Below are 27,689 nucleotides of genomic sequence, written 5' to 3'. Positions count from 1 at the left end.
GCACCTCCGTTCTACAGGTTTGTCATGACTATCCCCTGGCGGGTCACTTCGGGGGTCACAAAACGACAAATTTAGTTCAAAGGCATTTCTGGTGGCCAAACCTCGCGAAAGACTGCAGGAACTATGTTAGCTCTTGTTCAACCTGCCTCCGGAATAAAAACAGCAAAAATAAAGCCTGGGGATTATTGAGGCCATTACCTATCCCTGAAAAACCATGGGATAAGATCGCAATGGACTTTATTGTTGAGCTTCCCCCCTCTGAAGGATTTTCCTCTATTTTCGTGGTGGTGGATCGCTTTTCCAAAATGGCACACTTTATTCCCATGAAGGGAACTCCATCTGCAACCGAGACAGCCAGAGTATTCATTAGAGAAATTGTCAGACTCCATGGAATTCCCGGTGATATTGTCTCTGATCGTGGAGTCCAATTCACGTCAAAATTTTGGAAATCATTGTGTGAAACTCTGGGTATCAAGTTAAATTTCTCTTCAGCTTACCATCCCCAAACAAACGGGCAGACCGAACGCACTAATCAAACCTTGGAACAATATTTACGTTGTTTCACTTCTTTCTCTCAGGAGGATTGGGCTTCGTTACTACCCTTAGCAGAATTTGCATTTAATAACTCTACTCATTCTGCCACAAACCAGTCACCATTTTATTCTAACTATGGTTTCCATCCCTCCTTCTTGCCAACATCCTTACCGGATTCTCCTGTACCAGCTGTCCAGGATAGGCTGAATTTCTTTGCTATCAACAATCAGGTACTTAAAGAAACCCTTTCTAAGGCTCAGGAGGACGATAAAAAATGTTTTGACAAGAAGAGAAGGGGAGAATTGGATTTAAAAATCGGTGATCGTGTATGGCTGTCAACCGCAAACCTGAAACTGGCGTGTCCCTCTAAAAAATTGGGACCCAGATATTTGGGGCCTTTTCCAGTTAAGAAGAAAATTAATTCGGTAGCCTATGAACTTGAACTTCCCGGCTCATTTAAAATCCATCCTGTATTTCACACTTCTCTACTTAAACCTGATGTACCCAATTCCTTTCCAGCCTGGGAGTTATGCTCTCCAGAAGCTATATTGATAGATGGGGAGGAGGAGTTTGAGATCGAAGCCATTCTGGATTACAGGAAGCGCCAAGGACAAAACCAATACTTGATTAAGTGGAAAGGCTTTGGCCCCGAAGAAAATTCCTGGGAACCCGAAGCGAATCTTCATGCCCAGAGGCTTATACGGGCTTTTCATCGCTCTCAAAGGTCGGTTCAAAGGGGCACCCGGAGGCTGCCCTTAAGGGGGGGGCACTGTCAGGGAACTCACCATACGTATGCCCGTCCCCGTATAGCAGCAGTTCCCGTTCGTTCCAGGCGCCATGCGCGGTGTCTCCGTCAGAGGCATACGAATTCCAGGACGAACGGACGTATGCTAAACCGAACACGTGGATGTACGCCAATCCGAACACGCGAAAACACCCGCACAAACTGAACGGATGTACGTCTTCACGCACGGACGGCCACTTCCACCAATCCTGGCTCACTTCCCTCTATATAAACAGGGTCCTGGCCTGACACCAGTGCTGGATCGTCTTCAGCTGTTCCTGCAAGACCTGATCATTGCTCCTGTGACCTTGCTTCTGAGACCTTGCTCCTGTGACCTTGCTCCTGTGATCTTGCTCCTGTGATCCTTGTTCCTGTGACCCGTTCCTGATACCCACTCTTGGATTCCCCGTGTTGCTATCTCCTGGACTACCTCTGACCCCGGCTTGAACTTTCGACTTTGGCTTGTCTCCTGATTCTGTACCTCGTTTGCTTGCACGTTACCAGACCCCTTGCTTGTTCCTGATTACGCACCTGTCTCTTGTTATTGTACCGCATTGCCTGCCAGTTGCCGATCCTGCCTGTTCCAGACACGTAGTGCTTCCTGCACCCCTGCTGACCTTCCGGTGCCTACCTACGTAACCAGTCTACACCTCTTCTACCGTGAGGACCCAGCATCTCCAAGGCCTTCTACTTCCATCTGCAGGCACCTGCACCCTTTCGTGTCCTCACGCTCCCTGTTCCCATCTTCAGGGGCGTGGTGACCGGAACCATGCGAGAGGCCACCCTCAGCAGTCTGACTCCGCTGTAAGGTACGTGACACAAAGTCTGTGAGCCAATAAGGAGAGGGGAGGGGGGCCGCATCTATTTGTCTGAATGGACACACAGAGCAGTGGATTGGCTCGGGTGCCCCCAAAGTAAGCTGCTTGCTGTAAGAGCACTTGGCAGGAGGGAGAGCCCAGGAGCACCGGCAGGGGACCCGAGAGAAGGAGGAGGATATGGGCTGCTCTTTGAAAAACCACCATACAGAGCAGGTAAGTATAACAAGTTTATTATTTTCATAGAAAAAAACAAAACAAAAAACAAGACTTTAGTATAACTTTAAGTTTATCTAAAATAAAAAGATAAAAAAACAGCACAAGGGTCATTACTTACCTTCAGTGAGATGTGTCTCTTGTGCTGCTGTGTCCCCATTTTGCCAAAACCTTCCTCCTCCAATCATCCCCCATTCATAGAATCTGTAGTAATGTCTTCTATGATTGGTGGAGTGGGGCAGAAATGGCAGGCCTAGTCTGTAGATACAGGATAGAGAGTGATTCGATTTTACTGTATTAAAATAACTGGTTCTACAGACAGTTATTTACAGATATAGCAGAGATTTAAACACACGTAGCAAAAAAAACTGAAAACACACATAAGTACAGCTGTATAATTATAACGTTTGCTCCAATGAAAAACAACCATATAGAAAGGTAGTGTAAATCAAGGGCCAATGGCATGTACGGAATCAATACACAGACTACCCAACCTGTAAAAACGAATTTAAAGCCTGCTTTTAACTGTTAAATCAGCTCATAATAAAAGTTGTAAGAAGGAACAGTTATCATTGATCCAGTGTTGAAAGAATACAAAATGAAAATGTTCAATACAAGATAATATCCACAGCCTTTCTCCAGGCTAGGGAACCCTTGGGCAATACTAAAAAACAAATAGAAAGTGCATTGTCATTGTGTATGTAGCACTGCCCCCGTAGGAGTTGTTGAAGTTAGGGTTCTCCACTGCTGCACAGCCAGTCACACAGAATTTCCTTCACTCAATGCAGAAAACAGTCCTTGGCTTGTTTTTTGTTGTTTTATCTGGGGTGATAACTTGGATGGGGTAGAGGAATATGGGATGCCCAACTTTAAAAACATCCAAAACACAGCACAAAGTAAAAACCTCCTCCCTATTTTCAAATATCCTTTTCTTCCTTCCTTCTGCACAAACATAGTTCACTATATGTAGCAACTGCTGATCATTCCTGGTGAAACTAACTGTCAATTTGTTAATTCAGAAACAGACAATTGCAGACTAGGAACTTTCCATCCCTTTTGTGGATAGTTTAGCACATCCCTTCCTTGTAGACACTAAGCCCAATTCTACTGTGGTGGGATTCTTCCAAGCCAGCCTCCCAAGCTCCAGACCCCCCCCCCCACCCAGTAAGGGGTCCCTCAAGGGCCACCGACATCATCCCTCTGCACTTCTTCTCCATCTTCCACCCAACCTTTCCTACTCATATTGGCCCATGTCTATTTATAGGTTTTCTCAGTCCCCTGCCAGGCCCACTCCTAGGGATTGGCTGAAGGCCCATAAATATTCATGGCATGACTCCTAGCCTGCACCCACTAGTTACAGAACATTCTCCAATGTTCTAGAAACAGGGGGAGGCAGCAGAGAGCTGCCAAGCTATATCATCCAGCCCTGGCCTCTAGTAACCCTGACCTAGATTTAATGACTAACCCAGAGCCAGCTATGTTTTTCCTACTCTCACCACTAGTAGCACACACTAGAGGGTGCTATGAGTAAAATCCTTAATAAACTTTAAGTAAATAGTGTAGTTACAAAAGTGCTTGGCAAAAGTGAGTGTAACATTAAATCTGTTCACGCTGAGGCTTGCTCAAACCACTGGACACTGGACACAGTTGAACCTGTACAATAGCATGTAATTGGTGCCTCAAATGTGCATAGAGGCTTACGTGTTTGAAGGGCGCACCCTATTCTTCAGAGCTACCTGAATTGCACTAAGGGTGCACTTGCAAATGCACCCTGCTTCTGATTATAATTGAGAAGCCCAGCGGGGATTCCCAGCGATTAGCTGTGAGAGGCTGCCCCATTGAAAACAATGGGAGGCTGCTGGCTCCCTCAACTAATCATGCCCACTCACATACAGTATCTCACAAATGTGAGTACACCCCTCACGTTTTATGTAAATATGTTATTATACCTTTCAACAACATTGAAGAAATTACACTTTGTTACAATGTAAAGTAATGAATGTAGAGCTTGTATAAAGTAAATTTGTTGTCCCCTCAAAATAACTCAACACACAGCCATTAATGTCTAAACTGCTGGCAACAAAAGTGAGTACACCCCTAAGTGAAAATGTCCAAATTGGGCCCAAAGTGTCAATATTTTGTGTGGCCACCATTATTTTCCAGCACTGCCTTAGCCCTCTTGGGCATGGAGTTCACCAGAGCTTCACAGGTTGCCACTGGAGTCCTCTTCCACTCCTCTATGATGACATCACAGAGCTGGTGGATGTTAGAGACCTTGCACTCCTCCACCTTCCATTTGAGGATGCCCCACAGATGCTTAATAGGGTTTAGGTCTGTAGACATGCTTGACCAGTCCATCACCTTTACCCTCAGCTTCTTTAGCATGGCAGTGGTAGTCTTGGAGGTGTGTTTGGGGTCGTTATCATGTTGGAATACTGCCCTACGGCCCAGTCTCTGAAGGGAGGGGATCATGCTCTGCTTCTGTATGTCACAGTACATGTTGGCATTCATAGTTCCCTCAATAAACTGTAGCTCCCCAGTGCCAGCAGCACTCATGCAGCCCCAGATCCTGACACTCCCACCACCATGCTTGACTGTAGGCAAGATACACTTGTCTTTGTACTCCTCACCTGGTTGCCAGAACACAAGCTTGACACCATCTGAACCAAATACGTTTATTTGGTCTCATCAGACCACAGGACATGGTTCCAGTAATCCATGTCCTTAGTCTGCTTGTCTTCATCAAACTGTTTGTGAGCTTTCTTGTGCATCGTCTTTAGTAGAAGCTTCCTTCTGGGATGACAGCCATGCAGGCCAATTTGATGCAGTGTGCGGCGTATGGTCTGAGCACTGACAGGCTGACCCCCCACCCCTTCAACCTCTGCAGCAATGCCAGCAGCACTCATACGTCTATTTCCCAAAGACAACCTCTGGATATGAAGCTGAGCACATGCACTCAACTTCTTTGGTCGACCATGGCAAGGCCTGTTCTGAGTGAAACCTGTGCTGTTAAACCGCTGTATGGTCTTGGCCACCGTGCTGCAGCTCAGTTTCAGGGTCTTGGAAATCTTCTTATAGCCTAGGCCATCTTTATGTAGAGCAACAATTCTTTTTTTCAGATCCCCAGAGAGTTCTTTGCCATGGGGTGCCATGTTGAACTTCAATGGACCAGTATGAGTGAGTGAGAGCGATAAACCAAATTTAACACCTGCTCCCCATTGACACCTGAGACCTTGTAACACTAACGAGTCACATGGCACCAAGGAGGGAAAATGGCTAATTGGGAAAATTTGGATATTTTCCCTTAGAAGTATACTCACTTTTGTTGCCAGGGGTTTAGACATTAACCACTTAAGGAACAGAAAATTTTCCCCCTTAATGACCAGGCCATTTTTTGCGATATGGGACTGCATGGCTTTAACTGACAATTGCGCTGTCGTGCAACGATGCACCCAAACAAAAAATGTTTTCCCCCTCAATTAGAGCTTTCTTTTTTGTGGTATTTGATGACTTCTGCAGATTTTATTTTTTGCTCTATAAACAAAAATAACAGCAACACTTTTGAAAAAAGCCCAATATTTTTTACTTTTTAGTATTATAAATATCAATTTAAAATAAAACAGTATTCAGCGGAGATAAATAAAACACAAATAGAAACACCAGAATTGCAAGCTGACACTTAAGGTAAATTCAAAAATAATCCCTCATATGAACAGTAAAAATAAGATAGTGCAGTGCAATAAAATTAAACTAATAGTCCATAATTATAGTAGTACTGATATTCAATAAAAATCAGCCAAGAATGTTAATTCAAGCACATGGATGAATCAAAATACAGCTTCCCCAAGTGAATCTGGCAGACAGAACAACGTAGTGGTGATTGAGGTCCCTCCACCACAGATATTCAAGCCTCTCACCTCATACATTCGACCTGAAACAGGTCACAGAGACTTATACCCACTTCTGGGGTGATGATCGTAGATCGCTACAGCTGTTGAACTTTCACAATGTGCAATCATAAAAGAGAGGAAGAGGACAATCTAGTGCTCTCTGTATAACCTAGTTTATTTTCAAATTGAAATAATTACAAATATACTCACAATGATTGCACTCATAAACGAGTGCTCGTTAAAACAGCGTGTAAGGTTGTTTTAAACCTAAAAGATAGCTGCGTGTGACGTCAGACATGACTCCTCCCCCATACGCGGTACGTCCTGTAGCCGGGGACTTCTTCAGCGTGGGGTTGGACCGTCACCAGTCACCTGTGGGACCATTGACATTTATACAGCGATCAGAGCTAAAAATAGCCACTGATTACTGTATAAATGTCACTGGCAGGGAAGCGGTTAACACTAGGGGGCAATTAAGGGGTTAAGTGTGTCCTAGGGACATGTTTCTATCTGTGGGGGCAGTGTACTAATGGGAGTAGAGAAAGATTGCTGTTCCTGATCACTTGGAACAACAGATCTCTTTCTACTTCCCTGTCAGAATGGGCATCTGTCTGCTTACATACACAGATCCCCAATCTGGCTCTCTGAGGAGCGATCGTGGGTTGCTGGCAGTCATTGCGGCCGCCGGCCATGCGTATCGGCTCCTATACCCCTTGAAGCGCCCACCATACAGCTATGGCGATTCGCGCAGGGGAGCCAACCTGCCATCATATAACGATGGCGGCTGGTCGGCAAGAAGTTAATGGTTTTGTGTTATGTTATTTTGAGGGGACAACAAATGTACACTATTATACAAGCTGTACACTCACTACTTTACATTGTAGCATAGTATCATTTTTTCTGTGTTGTCACATGAAAAGGTATTATAATATATTTACAAAAATGTGAAGGGTATACTCACTTTTGTGAGATACTGTATAATCATTCATGCAGCCATCACATGGGAGTTTTTGACCCTGGACACACACTGCCTGGGTCCAGGGCTGATCCCTCGAATGTGATCATTGTTTGAGAGATTACATGCTAGTGGGTGAGATTAGCTGCGAGAGCCTACAATTTCTCATTGTTTTTAATGGAACTGCCTTTCACAGCTAATTGCGGGAACCCTCGCAGGTACTCGCATATAATTGGAGACAGGGTGCATGCACCCGAAGTCTGCCTTTTAGGGATGGACTTTTTAAAGGCAAACTTTTTCCAATGCAATTAGCTCTGCAGAAGAGGGTTCACCCTTGAAACGTGTTGAGCTGCACTAGTAAATATTTTGGAAATGGATTCATGTGTTGCTGGCTTGCTTATTACACTAAAGAGAAGGTATGCACAGCCTCGCTCTAGGAAAGGTTTTAGAGGTTAAATTGACAATTTCCTTTTCTTTTAATCATTGTTTCAAAATATCAAATATAAAATGGCAGTTTTACTTTTTCCTTTGTTTTTTGCCATTACTGTTGTTTTGAGCCCTCTTTTTTGTCCTGTGCATGCTCCCTATTCTCCACTGATGCTGTTCGCTGCTACTAGAGCAAGCAGTGCCGTTATTTCTGGTCACATGCTCCGCTACTACAATTCCCATTGAACTGAATATGTCTGCAAGTAGATGTGTAGTCCCATCTTGTGAGCAGAAAAGGGTCGCTATGTTCACATACACAAGGCGGGCATGGAGAACAAATATAACCACCCTAGAACAGGTAGTCTGAAACAGCAGAAAAAAAGCTTACATTTAAAAGATAGAGATGAAACAAAGGAAAAGAGAGAGGTACATTTTACCTATATTTAGACATATTGCATTCATTTAAAAAAAAATGTTTAGTGTCAGCAAAGTTGTTTGTACAAAATGTCATTGCCATTGGCTCTCAGCTGTCTTTACCCATTTAGTAAGGAGTGCTATAAAACCATTGGTGCACTACAAGCATTCATACACACATGCATGTCTGCATCCAGCTCCCATGTGTACTAAGCATGCTTAGGGCAGCATAATACAAAACTAAAAATTCTCATTTTTTTTTACAGGTGGGATACGCTTCCTCCTGCTCTGTGCTCAGTGATAAATTTCAATTTCCATCCTTTCTGCGCACTATACCCAGTGATTTAGCCCAGTCCAAAGGCTTTGCTGATCTAGTAACATATTTTGGATGGACATGGGTGGGTACAATAGCAGCAGATGATGACTATGGCAAATATGGAATCAAAGTTTTCAAAGAAGAGGTAGAAAAAAATGGTGTGTGTATTGCTTTTTCTGAAACACTTCCACGGATCTACAGCAAAGAAACAATAGATGTTATTGTTAAAACAATACGTCTATCATCAGCCAATGTCATCGTCATCTTTTCTTCCGATATTGATCTTAGTCCATTAATGGAAGCCCTAGCAGAAACTAATATCACTGGAAAAACATATATCGCAAGTGAGGCCTGGACTACATCAGCTCTGATAGCTAAGCCACAGTATTTATCTTTCCTTGGAGGAACAATTGGCTTTGCAATTCGTAAAGCACATATACCAGGTTTTGAAGATTTCCTCTTGGACATACATCCAGAGCATGGCCCCGGCACTGATGACCTAGTCTATGAGTTCTGGGAAGAGGCCTTTAACTGTACTTGGCCCACCCAGAGAGCAGCCTTTTATACCAACATCACTATAGAAGCAATTGTTGCAGGTCGAAAAAGAAATATTTCTCCACAGCTCTGCACTGGAAAAGAGAAACTTTCTGATCTTAATAACACATACAAGGATGTGTCAGAGCTTCGGATCACATACAGTGTCTATAAAGCTGTGTACACCATTGCTAATGCTCTCCATGATTTAGATGTATGTGTTAAAGGGTCAGGGCCCTTTCCTGGTAATGAATGTGCAAATTTGCTTAATTTTGAGCCTTGGCAGGTAAGAGTTCAGTAGATTTGATTTTTTTGGGGAATGAAGTCAGAGCAGTGTAACATTTTTCTTCTAGCCATTTTTGAAGACATCAGTTGGCTGTCACGGCGGTCACATGATCAGAAAATTCCCGATTGCAAGGAGCGATCAGGAGGTACTGTGCCAGGAGCGCACATGGCACATGCTTTAGGCACAGCTCTATTGGTGCTATTGCACACAACTATGCAGCCACTTGGCGCCAAGGCCTGGCTGCCAAGAGGCCGCATATCTGCATGCGCTAGACGCCAACAGATTAATATATGCTTTAACTATGCTCTGATATTATAATTTATGAATATTTAAGGCCAGCCAGCAGAATTACTCATTATTGTTTTATCTCTTTAAAAAGTAACTAGATATCTAAAGTTCGACACATCTGCACAGATTCATCAGCCATAATATTTCACTTAAATAGAAGTCATATTGCAGATTAATAAAGCTGTGCTTGGAAAAAAAAAATGCAGTAATCAATAATAACTAATTTAAACCCTCTTTTCAGTAAATCTAAATTTAATAGGTTGCCTGGGGTTACTGCACTTGTACAGTACTTAAGCTTTGCTCTACTAATAACGTTGCTAGCACATGGCTGTATTTTGCAGCTTGTGAGCCAGAGAAGCCCCCCTGTGTAGTTCCCCAGTTATCTTCATTACAATATTCTCTCCACCTTCCCTATTCTTCCCCCCTTCCCGCTACCTACCTGTGGACCAGTGATCATTATGGGTTGGTTCAGTGTTGGTCATGTGATGACTAAGATAATCACTGTAAAAGATACAGTGGCCCTTTTTGGGGAAGCCATCATCTCAGTTCGATGTAGAATTTTCTTCAGAAATTTAGGGATTCTGCATGGGTGTTTCTTGAGGGAAAAGCTTTGAGTTGGGATGTGTACAGAGTTTGTTTGCAGACTCCAGCCAACTGCCATTTTGAAAAAGGTTGCATTTTCAGTGAGGGTACAGGGCTTTTCTCAGAATAGGGTGATTTTGGTCATACTTGGAGGTCCTAAAGGAAAAAAAATGTTCAGCTTAAGACCAGAGCCTAGATGGCATCCTAGAAATTAAGGGGCAGAGTGACAGTGAAAAAAGTGAAAAGGTAGAGTACCAATGCACTATCTAGAAAGTGCTTGACAATCAATAAACTAAACTATACCGTATAAAAAATGTGGAAAAATTGTGATATAAAGTGCTTGGTATAAAGTGGAAAGCAGCTAGACTTCTATAGTGTTACCGGCATCAATAAATCTGTGTATAAATAATGAAGTAGCGCTAACAACTAAAACTAAACAACTAAAAAAAGAAATTAAAAAAAGTGCAAATGTGCTTTGAAATACACTGATTCCTCCTAAAATTGTGTCTTGGCACAAACAATTATTAACAAACAATTATAGCGATAAATAAAATGTTCAAGATACTAATAAATCTGATCCTGTGAATAAAGTGCAATAAAGTGTATAAAGTGCATCACATCTTCTTATTGTTATTCAATTAATTTGATTAAAAATAACCATATTTCAATATTTAAAGTGCATCAATAATCAATCTAAAAAAATTTCCCATCAAAAAGTGCATCAAAAAATAGTTTGATAATTCAAGGAAATGTTCAGTCTCCTAATTCTATGTAAGCAAGCAGAGATGAAGGGGACAGGGACTGATAAGGGAGTCCAATCTAGAATACTACTATGAATATATTCAGAATCCTCTTCCAGTTGTACCAGCCTCTCACCTTCAAGGAAGACACCCACGGGTCAAATGGTGCGTCAATGGACAACAGTGCGATCACTTTCTCCTCCTTGATGGCTCCGGGGCAAGGGATCCAGAATCCAAATTATCACTCCAATCTACCTTTAGTCTTGGCGACCCTTTGTCCTGAAAATGAAGCCCTTCTGCAGCACGCTGTCACTCCATGCTGCAGAAGGGCTTCATTTTCAGGATAAAGGGTCGCCGAGTTTGTTTAGTTTAGTTGTTTAGTTTTAATTGTGAGCGCTACTTCATTATTTATTCACAGTAAAAAAGTGAAAGATGATGATAGATGATTTTATATTGCTAAAAATGTTTAAAGAGGAGAAAGATGCTGGCAACTGGAATCTATTTTACTTCCTTTGTGTGAGGTTTACCATAGTGCTTTAATTGGGTGTTGTACATATTGTCCTTAACCTTACTGAATAAGCCTGCATACATGACTAGCAGTTTCTGAGGCATGCTTGGTACATACTACACAATTCCAACACTGTATAAAAGGATCCCCAGTGTGAATTTAAATATTTTTACCTTAAGATTTACACCAGAAAAGTTGGTTTAACTGAGGGAAAAACAACTATTTTCATTTTTTCCTCTCCATAGGGCGTACTTTCATTTTTTCTGCTTTTTTTACAGCTTATGTACTATTTGAAGAACACCAAATTTACAGTCTTTACAAATGAATCCCTCAAGTTTGATGAATCAGGAGATGTCGATGGCTATTACGATATTTTAAATTGGCAGTGGCGCGATAATAATACTCTGTCATTTGTTAAAATAGGACATTATAAATTCGCAGCTTCTGGAGGATCTAATGAACTCAGAATAGATAACAGCTCAATATTTTGGAATACACCAAATGGCCAGGTAGGTGTTATCAATATTAAAAATAATATATTGCAAAAGAAACATATTTTAGTCTGCTTTTTCTATATATAGTACATCATCACTAAAAGTTCATCGAAACTGCTAATATTTTAGTCATATTTTCATATAGCATAAAAAGGAAATCGCCCTCCAAAATGTTCAACTTGCATTGTTGAAAGCCTTTTTTTTTTAGAAAGCTGAATAGCTCAAACTGCTATTTACACATGCAACTTAATGTGTTAGAGGAGTGACTCAAACCCCCTACTTTCCACCACTTTCCACCATCTCTGTTCAGGTAACCAAAGAGTCCAATTAAAGGTATAACGTGACTCTTTAATGAAAGATAACTCAGTCAGACATGCTGAATAATATGTAAAAAATCTATATACAGAACTCACTTTTAAATACCCACCATATGACACATGCAGTATATATAAAAAATAATTGTATTACATTTTTGTAAGATTAAAATACATATAAGCAAATCTCAGCAAAGTGCGCCAAAGTGAGATAAGGGCCCGCTGTTAATTAATAGTAATAAACCACTCTGTAATACTATAAATAGGAGTCTGCACCCAAATTAAAGAAGAATGTTAATAACTAAAAATTACACCATTTCTTCTGAATTGCATTCATTTTCATCCTTCTGGTAATTTTTATTGTTGCTCTGATGGTAGAATTTATATTGCTGATGGTATAATAGCCTCAAACTAAACGTGAAAAGTCAGGGGAGTTGTGTGTTTATCAGCTAATTTACTATAATAATAATATTATTAATAATAATAATAATAATAATAAACTTTATTTTATATAGCTCCTTTAAAGGTAGCTTCTCAAAGCGCTATGCAAAGACAAGAGAAACAAAAACACAAGAAATACACAGGATAAAACAAAAGAAAATAGGGACAATTACGTGAAAAATTGTCTAAAGAGAAAAGTTTTTAGATTTGATTTGAGTTTAAAGAAGATGATTCTCTGATGCTCTTTGGAAGTAAATTCCAGAGTTTTAGGGCATAGCAGGAGAAGGTTATGTCTCACATTTAGTGTAGGTGAGTAGGGGGGACACACAGAAGACCAGAATTTGAGGAGCAAAGGTTACGATGGGGGGGGTGTACATTGATAAAAGTTCAGACAGATAATGGGGTGCCAAGCCATGAAGAGCCTTATAGGTGAGCAAGAGGATCTTAAAGTCTATGCAAAGGTTTATGGGAAGCCAGTGAAAGGACTCCGGGATAAGGGTAATACGGTCACTTGTACCAGACCTAGTCAGGATTCTGGGTGCCAAATTTTGTACATATTTTAGTTGATTAATAGTGGATTAAGGTAAACCAGCGAGTACAGCATTGCAGTAGTCAAGTTGGGAGAACACAATGTTTCTCAAGTGGAAAAAAAGTGTTCTGGCAACATTTTGTACATGTGGATCAAATGTTAAACTAGCATCAAATATCACCCCTAGATTTTTCAATTTAGACTGAAGCCAAGTACAGTGCCTAGTAGATAGACTATCAGGACTGGCCTTACATAATTGATGGGGGGTGCCAATAAGCATGACTTCAGTCTTGTTACAGTTTAATTGAAGGAATTTGTGTCTCATCCAAGTTTTTATATCACAAATACAGTTAGATAGGAGAGAAGTAGACAAAGTAGAATCCAGTTTAGTGTGGATGAATATCTGGGTGTCCTCAGCATTGAAGTGATAATTGAGCCCATGTAATCTAAGCAATAGGCCAAGTGGAAACATGTAAATACTAAAAAGTAAGGGACCCAAGATTGAGCCCTGAGGAACATCTAAATTGAATTGACCAACTTCAGACTGGAATCCCCCAAGAGAAACAAAGTGACAGTGATCAGTAAGATATGATTTAAACCATTTAGAGCTCATTCTGAGACTCCAAATTTTTTTTCAAGATGAGAGAGTAAAAGATTGCGGTCTACAGTATCAAAGGCAGAACTAAGATCCAGTAGAGAAAGAACAGTTAGTGAGCCAGAAACTAACAGAAGGCCGTTAGTGACTTTGACCAAGTGATTTCTGTGATGTGCAGTTGCCAAAAACCAGCCTGGAGGGGTCTGGCAGTGATGTCAGGTAATTTCTTCCGGGTTACCATAGCCGTGAGCCGATCAAAGCTGATCTTGGCTTTGTTCTGCTCTCCAACCAGCCGGCGGACGTGCCGGCTGGTCGGTATAACCACGGAGGCAGACAAGAAAATGACATTTCAAGTTTTTAATGGGTCAAAGGTGTCAAGGGAAGATGAAAGCGCATAATTAAGGACATATGTTTTGTCAACAAGGGTTGACAGAGAAGGAGATGCAGGATAAGGAGGAAGTAATGGAATTTTCAAATTTGGGCTGAATAATAGAAGCCCAATTGTGATCATTTACAGATGGAGACAGGTGTTAGAAACAGCTAATTCCAGATTGAAAACAATAGCTAGGTGATCAGCCAGTCCTAAATCAAGGGAAGAGGAGTCAGGGACAAAAGAGCCATTAGCAATGATAAGGTCCACGGTGTGTCCTTTAATATGCTTGGGGGTGTAAACAAATTAAGTTAGGTAAAAGCGTCCCAGCGCAGCCAGAAAATCTTTAGCTAAACTGGAAGAATTAGATATAGTGTGTATATTAAAATCCCCAAGGATAAGCATTCTCTTAAAACTAAGGCACAAAAATAAAAGAAAATCAGCAAACCCATCTAAGAAAGCTCTACAAAACTTGGGTGGTCGATAAACAGTACCAATAACAGATGAGTGGGGAACACAGACCTCGAATAGGGCATTCAAAAGAAGAGAAAGACATTACATTAACAGGGGATAAACTGTGGAGCAAGCTGTAAATAACAATTATACCTCCACCTTTGCCAGAGAGACGTGGGAGGTCATGTAATCCGCACCTGGAAGGGTGAGTTGGTTGAAAATGAAGCTATTATCGTGTTTGTGCCAGGACTCAGTTAAGCACAGAAGGTCCAACTTATCATCTGCAATAAAGTCCAATATAAATAAAGCTTTGTTTTTAGTGGAGCAAGTGTTCAGGAGCTGATCTGGCCTTTCTTGGAGGATCCATGGGAATCAGAGTCGAGTCAGGGCATGTCAGTGAAAGTAGGCTTTTGAGGTTGGCGCCAGTGCAAGATGGTCTTGCAACCTTTTGCTGACAAGCAGGGATCAAGTTAGCACAGGTACTTGAAGGGCGGAGACGTCATCCTGTGACATGATGCATGTATCTCTTTAGTCATAAAATTGCCTTTATCCAAGAAATAGTTTTGTTTTAGCTGTAGGAGTTGCAGTGCAGTGTAAGTGAGCAGCATGACTGAGAGATCCAGGTACAATAGAGGAAAAAATGTCCAGTTATTCACAGTGCAGTGCAAGAAAAGAGTTCTAGTGCAAGTTAAGGAAAAAGGTCCAGTAATCCAGGAAAGATTCACAGGTGAGTCAGCAGCATGCTGGGGCAAACTGTGAAACAGTCACTTATAGAAAAACAATGCCAGAGAACCAATAAATCAGAGAACTCATTCCTAGTAGTCAGAGTTTCAGAGTTTGAAGTCAGAATTTAAGAAAAAGTGAAAAAATTTGAACTAAAATAAAAAAATTGTAAGATTGTAACTGGTGTGAGGATCGGCAGCCAAATATTCCAGCATTCCCTCCCCAACCAGGGGGAGAGCTAGCAGAGCTTCTTCCATCTGAGAAGTCAAAGGCAAAGTCTTTACTACCCTCTCAGGGACCATTGCACTCTTGCTAAAAATGCAAACAGGAAAATCAGCACAAGGGACAGAACTTACAGGTAGTATGATTTGTCTTTTATGTTGATTCTTCTTATTTTAGGAGAAAACTTGCCCCCCCACCAAAAACAGCTGGTGTGTTGTAGGTTAATGGTTAATGCAGCAAAAGGGCTGTCAGAAGCCTGTCATCAAGAGAGCTTGACTATGTCTGCCCTTTCCTGCCCGATCTGCCATTCATTCTTTGAATGATACAGCTTCTGAAAATTACACAAAATCTCTGAATGGAGGGGGCAGAGCTGTCAATCATCCACCCATCCCCATTCTGAGATCCTATGTCATTTATGAGAGCTGTAGTATAGAAAGAAAAAGATTTCTTCTAAAACAAGAAGAAACAATACAAGGAGCACATCAGGCTAACTGTAATTTTTGGCCTATGTTCAGATTTTGTTGTTTGCATTTTTAGCTACAATTAGAAGAAAATACAGATGAATGATACATATACAACAAACATCAGTGATGTTAATTATGCACATTTCTCTAGTCTCCCCAGTCTGTTTGTAGCATCAGCTGTATCCCGGGATCAAGGAAAGGCATTAGACAAGGAGAGCCGGTGTGCTGCTTTGACTGCATTCCATGTGCGGATGGAGAAATTACTAATGAAACAGGTAACAAAGTTTTTCCATTATTATGATAAAAATTCGAGGGATGCAATCAGGTTTGCTATTCCGAAAAATGTATCCCAGTCCTTTTTGTTTGGAAATTAGCATTTCAAACAATGATTTTTAAAGCCCAACTCTGGGCAGATTTAAAATGATCACTTGCACTGGGGCTGTGCCTGCACTACAGAGGTTAATTGCTCATTTTGTCCAGGGGAAAGGAGAAACAGTTTTACATACCTGATCCCGGCTCTCCCGGCAAGCAGAATTCTTCCACGATCCAACGGTGGACTGTCCTTCCACATCCTTATGTCTTAATGACACCTGGACCCTAGACTGGTGGATTGTGGGAATATGGATACCGTGGGAGCAGGTTTAGTTAAGAGGAAGAGTGGAAGAATGAGTGTAAATCTTTTTCTGGTTCTCCTAGACAAAAACTAGCAATTAACACTTGAAGTGTGGGTACTGCCCCACTGTATAGTATAGGTATAGAATAGGTAAGTGTTACTATTTCTGTTTTGACCCTTCCACTAAAACGGTTTGTCTGTGTCCATGACAGAGATGTCATTAAAAACTTGACAGAGGCTCCAAACGTTCCTTACTTTAATCAAAAGAGAATAAAACTTTTTTGTCTGGAGTTGGGTTTTAAAGAGCATATACATATCCAGTAATTTTAGCTGGAACTGTTTACCAAGTTTGAGCTGGCATATTTACCATTTATTGTACCCATAGATATTAGATGTGGATCAGTGCACAAAGGCGCTTAACCTGTATTCTCAGGGAACTAAAAGACTGGACTGGTTTAAAAGCTTTGCCCCAGTACTACTCTTTTCTAGGGCACCAAGTCTGTCTGTTCCTCCTCCCTTGTCCATTGCTCCTCCTCTATTTTTCCCTTGTTCAATACCCTAAACATGAGAGCTTGTAAAATAGTATGATCCTGTGTAGGATTGAAACTGGTCCAGATGACATATAGCTTGTGCATGGACGTTCTACTGCAACAAACAGCTAAGAACATGCATGTTAGCTGCATACTTTAACTTAAAAAACACCAAGATTTGGGGTCCTATTCCATCTAGAGTTTAAAATGTAGGTTCCCCTTTCACAAAAACTAAAAGATGAACTAACACACATCACATTTTCCACCTTCTGGTCCCTACTGCATTTACCTCCTTGAATAATTAGTTTCCACTGTCCTAGCGCAGTGGTCTGGGGATTTGAAAGCAATGGTCTTTTTCTCTTCTTTCCTTAGGGATGTTGGGATGGATCAGAACAATTCTGATTGGCCAGTGACAAACCTGAATTGTTCTGATCTGTCCTAGCATCTCTAAGAAAAAAAGAGGAAGAAGACTGAGGCTTATAAATCTCCAGACTACTGCACTGGCTGCATGGGCACTGAAAGTTGTAGCTGTTAGTCCACCTTTTCATTTTTTGTGAAAAGGTAAAATTACACTTTAAGCTCTGATGAAGGGGGTGCTACTGAGTCCCCAAAATGCACTGGATAGACACTATATTGCCAAAGTATTGGAACGCCTGTCTTTACAAGCACATGAAATTTAATGGCATCCCAGTCTTAGACTGCAGGGTTCAATATTGAGCTGGCCCACCCTTTGCAGCTATAACAGCTTCAAATCTTCTGGGAAGGCTGTCCACAAGGTTTAGGAGTGTGTCTATGGGAATGTTTGACTATTCTTCCAGAAGCGCATTTGTGAGGTTGGCCTGGCTCGAGGTCTCCACTCGAATTCATCCCAAAGGTGTTTTATCGAGTTAAGGTCAGGGCTCTGTGCAAGCCAGTCAACTTCCTCCACTCCAAACTCGCTCATCCACACTATATTGCCAACAGTATTTGGCTACCCCTCTAAATCATTTAGGTGGAGGGGGATTATTGTGTGGGGTTGTTTTTTCGGGATTGGTCTTGGCCCCTTAGTTCCAGTGAAGGTAACGGATAAGGCATCAGCATACCAAGACATTTTGAACAATTTCATGCTCCCAACTTTGTGGGAACAATTTGGGGCTAGCCCCTTCCTTTTCCATAATGACAGCGCAGCAGTGCATAAAGCCAGGCCCATAAAGATATGGGTGAGCAAATTTGGGGTGGAGGAACTTGACCGGCCTGCACAGAGTCCAGACCTCAACCCAATAGAACACCTTTGGGATGAATTAGAATGGAGACTGCGGCCATGCCTTCTCAGCCAACATCAGTGCCTGACCTCACAAATGCGCTTCTGGATTTTTTCTTTACAAAGATGTTGTCATTTTCTCCAGCCAATCTTGTGATTTACCTGCCTTTGCCACACTGCGCCTCCAGGATGATCACACTACTATTAACTTATCCAGGTTTAATACTTTCCGAATTACTTCTCTGCTAACTGGACAATGTTGATTTTGCTTACTGGTAGTAGACTGGAGGCAGATATTGTATACGAGGCAGTGTTGCTAAATTGAGGAACATGTGTGTTACTTCTTCTGTCTTTGTAATGTGGCAGACGTGTGTAAATAACAAGATTAACTTGATAGAATTACACATTATTTGGCAAATAAAACATTGGTAACAAATATACATTGTGTATTGAATGCTGTGTATTTAACTGTGTGCCTGGAGTTCTACTTTAAGAATGACCATAGACATTAGAGCACTGGTTCTCAACCTTTCTAGTGCCATAATCCCTTGATAAAATTCCCCAAGTTGCGGGGATGCCTAACAGTAAAATATTTTTTGTAGCGCGGGTTGTGAGCCCCATGGCAAAACAAGTAATTTTTTTTGCCCCAACCCACAGATATTTAGCGCTCCCTGAGTCCCTTCCACTCATACACTATTAAAACCCCTTATGATACATTTTAGGATGTACCACTCCCTTCTTTTTCTTCTCCTTTCTTTCCCTTTTATCTCTCTCTCTATGCTAATTTCTTGTTTTTTTCCCCCCATTCCTCTCTCTAGCCGTCTTTCTTTCTTATTCTTATATCTTATTTTTTCTCTCCCTTTTTCTTTGTTCCTCCCCCTCTTTTTCTCTCCCTTTGTTCCCCCCTCTCTATTTTTATTCCTTCTCTTACTCCTTAGTGGGGGGAATGGGATGTGCAGCAGTGCTGGGGGGAGTTCTGATCAGCCAACTTAGGTACTCTTGATCAAGGTCTTCTGCTGATCTGAGTACTGTAGTGGGGACCTTTAATGGCAACTATAATCACAAGTTGTGTTACTCACTGTGTCCCCAACTTTGTGGTATATCGTAGCAGTGACATCTATGCCAAAATCAGTTGATAGGGTCTCCTCCAGCCCCTCCCACTTCACATTCCTCGCCAGTCAGCTGACCTCTAGTCTCTGCCCCCCAGCCATGCCATGAACTGAATGGGTGGCTGCAAAGAGGCAGAGGGGGCTCCGGGAACAGCCCAGTGGGGCGGCCACAGGCTCCATGGACTGCCCTGCTGAGCGGCCGTGGGCTCCAGGGACAGCCCTGATGGGCGGCCCCGAAAAGGCTGGGAGAGCGGTACAGGCTTCGGGACCCCTGGCAAATCGTCCTTCAACCCCTAGGTTGAGAACCACTGCATTAGAGGGTGGTGGGACATTCAGGCAATAATAATGGGCAAAATTATCCAAGATGGAGGGTTGCTATTTGACAGTCCCTAGATGGTCAGCTCTCAGTGTGAGGTATTGCAAATATATAGAGATGAGTATTAACACCCAATTTGATATAACAATTGTGAAAATAGAGAAATGGAAGCAACCTTTATAACATTTGACCTTTCAAAGGAGGATATTTCTAAAGAGCTTTCCAAAAGGTTTATCCATTAGTCTCTTATGTAGGGCAAAGTCAAAGGTTCGCTTAACCGCCTTTCTCCCCAGACCCAGCTTCACATACTTTCCCTCTTCTCAATGCTCCACTTCTCTGTTCAGCTGCCAAAATTGAAGAGATATCCAGTACTTCACGTTATGGGGAACATGTGTCTTACTTCCCATATTACAACACTGGGTCTTGGCCATTCAAAGGGCAGATATGGAGTCCTAAGACCTGTGTAAGCTTCAGTCATGAAATGCATGGCTTCCTCTCTTTGCAGTCATCCAAATGGAAGGTATGTAAAGTTTTTCTTTGTGCTCACACAACCACATAGCACAGGCTTGTGTGTCTGTCTGTGAAGGGCCAACAAGGCTACAGTAATCCAAGTGCTATGACAGGATCCCATTGGCTTCCATGAGTTGGGAGAGTGTTCCCACCCAGCATCTGCACAGGCGCACACTCTCGCCAGAGATTTGTGTTCAAGTAACTGCATAAAAAAACTATAAAAAAGGTATTCACTGTGTGATTTGCTAGAAAAAGTGCATATTGAATATAAAAACAATGGGGATGCAATATTTAAAAATGCATTCATGTTTAGCCTTCACTTCTACTTTATGTAAATCTGTTGGTTTGTCCTCCACAGGGAAAGCAACAGGTTCACTTCAAAACTGAACTCCAGTCAAACAACTAAATACATATATTGAAACTGTTTTACCTGCCAGTTGGTTTTGTATTTCTGCCCATCTAGTCCTGTCCCCTCCCCAGCCTGTGACTGGACAATAAAAGCAGAATCAGCATGCTGATGTGCTCATCTCTTTGTGATTTTGCTCTCTCCTCCTATCAGCATGTTCAGCTGACTGGCTCCTTGTGCTGCTTCTTCCACTCTCATTCTGAGCATGGGCACATAGGAGATTGCAAAAGACAGACTCTAAGTCAAATCCAACTATAGTTAGCTATTCTAACTTAGAGAACTCTTACTAATACATATTACTGAGTACTTATACTTTTATCATATAAAAATAGAAATATTACCTAGCTCAACTGATTAAAATAGCTACATCAAATGCTTTCAGTAATTCAATTTTCATTACTGTTTTTTCATAGATGCAAGAGAATGCATAGCATGTCTTCCAGACTTCTGGTCTAACACACCAAAGAATGAGTGTGTTTTGAAGGAAGTGGAGTTCCTGAACACAGATGAAGCTTTGGGGATCACACTGATATTCTTGGCTGTGTTTGGTGCTTCCTTGGTTATTGCTTTTACTATTATCTATACAATATATAGGGATACGGCATTAGTCAAGGCTAATGACCGCACTTTGAGTTTTCTAATTCAATTCTCACTGGTATGTACGTTTATGACATCTATCCTTTTTGTAGGCAAACCAGTGGCATGGTCATGTATGGCCCGACAAACTACTCTGGCTATTGGATTTTCATTATGCCTCTCAAGTATACTTGGAAAGACTATTGTTCTGATGTTAGCCAAGCGAGCTGCTAAAGCTAAGAAGGGCAAAAAAGGCGGTAAGGGCGAAAAGGGCGATAAGGGTGATAAGGTTGACAAAGGTGATAAGGGTGATAAGGGTGATAAGATTGATAAGAGCTTTCAGATAGTCATGAAACCACTGTATCAAAGAATAGTTGCAGTAACTGGTTTAATTATCGAAGTTGGGATATGTACGGCTTATTTGATCCTGAAGCCACCTTGGGTTTATAAAAATATGGAATCCCAAAACATTAAGATAATCCTTGAGTGTAACGAAGGTTCCATTGAATTCCTGTGCTCTATGTTTGGGTTTGATGTTTTTCTTGCTATCCTTTGCTTTATAACTTCCTTTGTAGCTCGAAAACTTCCAGACAATTTTAACGAAGCTAAATTTATCACATTTGGAATGCTAGTGTTCTTTATTGTTTGGATCTCTTTTGTTCCAGCTTACCTTAGCACACGAGGGAAATTCAAAGTAGCTGTTGAAATCTTTGCCATTTTAGCATCTAGTTTTGGTTTGCTTGGTTGTATTTATGTCCCCAAAGGGTATATAATTCTCATTAAACCAGAAAGAAACACAGAAGAAATTGTTGGTGGTAAAGGCCCTACCAATGATAAGAGTGCACCAGCAACTTCAGCTTCCATTACTAGCGAGATCAACAGTACAACAGTATCCACAGTTGTGCTTGATGATTAAATTGATGATTAAAGGCATGTGCACGTGTATTTGATACGGTTACCTAAATGGTACCAGGCATACATAATAACAATGAAAACAGTGGTAACATACAGTAATCCACAGAGACCATGTATCAGGGACGTGAAGGTATAGTGTTTTTTACACATTTTCTTTTTTTGCTTATTATGGCCAGGGCTAAAAAATGTTTTAAATAATGTTTTCCTTATTGGTCACATAAACATGAATATTAAGTTATAATTACGTAGTCTGTCCAGCCAGAACCTGGAACTCTGGCCTCTTTTCACAACATAAAGGGCCGTACACATGGGTCAAATATCAGGCGGCATCAGTAGGCAACAGCCTGCTGGGTTGAACGAAAAAAAAAATTATAGTGTGTACCATGATTACCTTTCAGCTGTGCTGATAATAGCCCCTTGTTTACAGAACTCAAATGAGTTGTCAGAGTAGAAATTCCTCTTTACCTCCATAATCAGAAGGATAAGTCTGAGATTTCAGTCAGACAAACAGAATTGCAAAGCACGTATGCCCTGCTGTATGTAAATTTAACAAAAACAAAAATATAATTGATCCAAAACCATTATAGTTTACCTTTAGGCTGTTAAATGTTGCTGAAGTAATGAGAGCTGATTTCTTATTGGCTGTCGTGACTTACTGAAAATTATTTCCTTGCCATTTTATTACACATATTTCTATCCATTGAAGATACAGAAGTAATGAAATTTAAGAGTTTTTGTAACATAAGAACAACTTTTTTTTCTGAAATATTTACTTATATTCAGGTCTGATTTTGGAAATAAAAATGAAAGCATAAAAAATATATTTTACAAAAAAATAAGGGGAAATTAAATTTTAAATAAAAAGTAGTAGCAGTGCACACCTAGCACTAATCTTTTTTAAATGTCACTGTGTGCGTTATTGAGATCAGTAAGGTATAAGCATGAGCAAGCAAATACAGTATATGGAATCTTCCCTTTTATTGGATTGCTTTTTAATACAATTTATTGGATTCTTTTTTCTTTTTTTTGGGATTTTGTTTTCTTTTTAATACAATTTTATTGGATTCCTTTTTAATACAATTTAAAAGAAGGCATGTTCTACATGTGGTTGTGCTATTATTGAAGTATAGAAATGTTTTGAGGCTTCGTTTTCGATTTGTTCCCCTTCAGAATCAAGCAGGGAGGTGTTTGATAAAGTATAATTGTAGTGTAAGTGTATTTATCCCATTTAGAAGCAACCTGCACTATATTGCTGACATCTCTTTCTAAAAATGCTGCAATGCTGACACTTTGGCTTCAATAATTTGAGGCACTGGCTTGGAAAAAGTATACAGATCAGAAGTTTTGACTTTTTAATCCATATGGTTGTTTCAGGTCAATAAGTGTAAAAGTACTGAAGACAAGCAGGCAACTGGTTTTCTTAGGAATTCATCAGTGACAGCACTGCATTTCTCAGAACAGGTTAAATGCACATTTATTTTTCATTCTTAGCCCTTGTACACACGGTCGGAGATTCTGACTGTGTGGGGTCTGCATTGAACTATTTCCGTCGGAATATCCGATGGACCAAGTTTTCCAACTTGCCGGTAAAATTTTCCGACAAAATGCTCCTATCAGACATACTCCGATCATGTGTAGCCTGCTCCAACGGACAAAGTGCCACGCATGCTCAGATCAAATTCCTAGACCAAAGCTATTGGCTACTAGCCTGAACGTAGTCCCGTCTAACGAAATAACGTCATCACGTTATGTACAATCGGATTTTCCGACAACTTAGTCCGACGGATTTGGTAGTCAGAATCTATAACCGTGTGTACAAGGGCTTAGGATTTGTATCAGATTAGATCCAAATAAATTTTTGATGTAATTAACTATAACATCCAATACTTTATTTTTGTGGATAGTCAGCAATTTGGTTAGGTAACAAAAATAAGTATACGTCTTTTTATATTTTAGGCTTTAGTTAGAAAGAAAGAAGAATTGAAATCAAATGATTTTCAACATTTTAGAACCAGTGTTGATGACGCACTGGGGGAGATTTACTAAAACTGTAGTACGCAGAATCTGGTCCAACTGTGCAGGGTAGCCAACCAGCTTTTAACTTCCGTTGTTCAATTAAGCTTTGACAATAAAACCTGGAAGCTGATTGGTTTCTATGCACAGCTGCATCAGATTTTTTACTCCCTAGTTTTAGTAAATCAACCCTACTGCCATTTGTATCATTCGTCAAATTTCTTTCTCAGAGATAAAACTATGTATATGAATGTTCATTATATGAAAATAACACTATAAGACCCCTCTCACACTTGGGTGGTGGGTCCGTTAGCGGTAAAGGTAAAAGTAAATCTAGCGTGGATTTTACATAGTTTTAGCTGCGCTTTTTGGCCACTAGCGGGGTGCTTTTAACCCCCGCTAGCAGCCAAAGAAATGGTTAAAAGTGCCCACGTTCTGGTGCTTCCAAAATGCTTTTCAGGCACTTCGGAAGTGCTGCCCATTCATTTCAATGAGCAGGGGCAATATAGGAGCATTGTATACAGCGCTCCCCCCTCCCCCAAGACGCTGCTTGCAGGACTTTTTTTTCCCGCCCCACATGCGCACCGCCTCAGTGTCAAAGCACTGGGGCTTTCACACTGGGGAGGCATGAGAGGCATTTTTCAGGCACTTTGCAGGCGCTATTTTTAGTGATAAAATGCCTGAAAAGCGCCACAGTGTGAAAGGGTTCTAATATATGTTATGACACATATCAATCAGTGATCAGTTGAAGTTGATTTGGGACAAATTCTGTATATGTACAGATTCTACTGATCATTATACAGCAATATCTATGAAGGTTGGGTGTGTGTTGTACATTTTTATAATGGAAAAAATGACTCCAAGACACCATGCCCTCAATAGTCTACCAAAAATCTGTTGCGCTAAAGTGAACATGACCCAGTTTAAAACATTTCTAAGGTAACAAATGTTTTGAAGTGCTGTGTTGCTTTGAATCACCTTGGACAGAAATCTAGAACCTATGTACAGGTTTGACCTATAATCCAAGGTGCATCGAAAAACAACACAGGGATCACTTTGAAGACAAAAGATACCACAAAATAGCCACTGTTAAAGTGTAAGTCCATGCAAAATCTAAAACCCCTGCATCTAAAGACACCAGGTATCTAACACTAACCTCTCTATCCCTGTAAAGAAAATATGAATATACATTGGAAGCCGATCTGACCCATTCCGACCCAATCTTCAGCACCGAAAGCTCTGCAGAGGACACGAACGACAATGGCTGTGAAATGAATGGGAAGTGACGTCACCCATAGAAGTACTATGGGGCTTCCATTGTCCTTTGTCTCCTCGGCACCTGCCAGAGAAGCCACGGCTGACAGCTCAGCGTGGGATCCGGTCGGAGTGGGTCAGATCAACTTCCAAGAAGGTATGTATACTCTATTTTTTTTACAGGGTTAGATAGGTTAGTGTTAGATCCCTGGTGTCTATAGATGCAGGGATTTTCGATCTTGCATGGACTTCCACTATAAGGTTTGTTTTAACCAGTTACAGCTGAACTCCAAGGAAAGTAAAAATCCTCCCTTACAGTTGGACTAAATAGTAAATGCTTGCTTAGGTCTAGGAAGCTGCAAAAAGCAGTTAGACCAGTGCCTGCAGCCTCTTCCTCCCATGCTTTGGCCTTTTCAGTTCCTCTGACGTTATCACATCCGGTGCAGAGCTCATAACCTTGCACTGGATGTAAATAAGCCAAGGGACTGTGAACTGCCAGAGCATAGGGGAGTAGAGGAGAGGAGTGCTAGCTGCCAGGAGGTCAGAAGATTGGGCAAGTAAACTATTAAACACTTGCCGAAGAGACCACAAAAATTATCACAGAGCTTTGTAGTAAATCAATACTTTATTCAAAAATATCAAAAATGTGAAAAAAGCCACACAATAACTCATTAGCGTTTGATTCTAGTCTTCTTTAATGTTATTGCATTTAAATTTGAAATACAGCCAAAGCTTGTTTGGCTTTACTTCTTCTATGGTTCACAAGAGTGCAGTTTGCTCCTGTGACCCATTTTCAGCAGACAGCTAGCTGAAGCCTGCTGTCGACTGACATCACAAAGTCCAGGCTCAGGCAAGATTGCGACAATGAAGTTGGGATCCACCAACATGCCTGGACCGACACCCAGCTCAGTCTCTCAGTGAGCCGCTGAGGGACTGAGCCGGCAACTCCCGCCCCTTCCACAGCCCAGCACTCCAGTAAGCACTGGAGGGGTAGAACAAAGCTGTACGAACTGAGCGAACGTTGGTGTTCCATTGCTCGGTTCTCAGTGTTAGAGGTGCCTGGGGACAGATGCTGCATCCACCTAGGTAAGTATGATTTTAAAAAAACAAACAAAACCTACTTCTATTTTAATATAAACCAGGGTTTTCTTTTGGGGGTGGCAAACAACCACCCCCGGCGGCCGGCAGCACCTAAACCCCCCAGCCCCCCCGCTCACCCCACCTTGCATTGAAATCCATGCTCCCAGCATCCTGAAAGGGGGTGGACGTATGGTTAGGGGGCGGCCATTGATAGGATGGGTGGTGCCCGTGATCCCTTAATGGATGAGCCGCCCTTGATCTAAACATAGAACTTCCCATACCAACAACAGCACAGATACTGCCAGTATGGCCACGTTTGCTCCTTATAAATTCCTCTTATCTTAAGTAGGCCCCATACAAGGATCATTCAGGTTGGACACTACCACCTTTGGACCACAATGTTTAATCTGCTTATTTCAAGAAACTGTATACTGTAAAGATGTCTAAAATTTTAGGTTTTGCGAGACAGAATTCAGCAGCTCTGTTAGGACTTACAAAAATTTTATTGCTGATTAAGATTCTTAAATAGGACTGGTTGGATATTAATATAATATGTAATTATATTTATTTTTTTAATTAAAGGATATTTAGGATCACATTGATTGTATAATGCAGGCTTACAATCCAGGCTTAATTAGTAGCATATTTTTGAACCCTTGTCTTGGTAGCTGTAAAAACGCCATATCCTAGCAGTGGTCACAGAAAGCCCTCCTTCATTATATATGTGTAGGCTGTATAAGGTGCAGCCTAAAATCCCAGTTCTTATTAAGCCCTAGTGGCCATTGAGTGATAACCACTCCTAAGCTTGGCCATGGTATGTCACAGTTCTGAATGAGGATGAATCAAGAAAACTCTCAGTAATGCATGATGCACAGGATGCATGTTCGGGTACAAGATGTAATCTGGTTCTTCCATCACACATAATGTTATAATTGTTTCTCATTACACTATTGTATATTATTTTAACAAATTATGTTTTTGGATGGGTTTTGAGTTGAATAAAGTCTCTATAAACAATAATTTTGTCTGTGTTTATGATGAAATGGATAAAATAAAGTTTCCAAATTTGTCAAATAATTTCTGTTTCCTTGAGTTGTTTGCAGGAATACAGTATAAACTATAGGGATTAAATGTCGCTAGTACAGTACAAGTTAACGTTTCCAGATTTTCAAAATTAAATCCTTACTTAACACCTAATTTAAACTGTGTCCTCATTTGTAGCCATACACAAGAA

General features: G+C 41.0%; 1 protein-coding gene across 1 annotated transcript in view; it reads left to right on the top strand.

Annotated features, from left to right (window-relative positions):
* Positions 1-27,475, top strand: part of LOC143988491 (vomeronasal type-2 receptor 1-like) — a 70,185-nt gene extending 42,710 nt beyond the window's left edge. The window contains exons 3-6 of the mRNA XM_077488108.1: positions 8,301-9,170; positions 11,567-11,797; positions 16,045-16,168; positions 21,031-27,475. Coding sequence (XP_077344234.1) covers positions 8,301-9,170; positions 11,567-11,797; positions 16,045-16,168; positions 21,031-22,109 — 2,304 coding nt within the window. The 3' untranslated portion in view covers positions 22,110-27,475. The remainder of the gene's footprint in view (positions 1-8,300; positions 9,171-11,566; positions 11,798-16,044; positions 16,169-21,030) is intronic.
* Positions 27,476-27,689: the final 214 nt, after the last annotated feature.

The sequence above is a fragment of the Lithobates pipiens genome, unplaced genomic scaffold (assembly GCF_037356315.1).
Source record: "Lithobates pipiens isolate NorthernLeopardFrog02 unplaced genomic scaffold, aLitPip1_a1.2 Scaffold_18, whole genome shotgun sequence".
In the NCBI taxonomy this organism is placed as follows: domain Eukaryota; kingdom Metazoa; phylum Chordata; class Amphibia; order Anura; family Ranidae; genus Lithobates; species Lithobates pipiens.
Note: the sequence above shows the minus strand (reverse complement) of the source record. Positions and strands in the feature narration are given on the sequence as shown.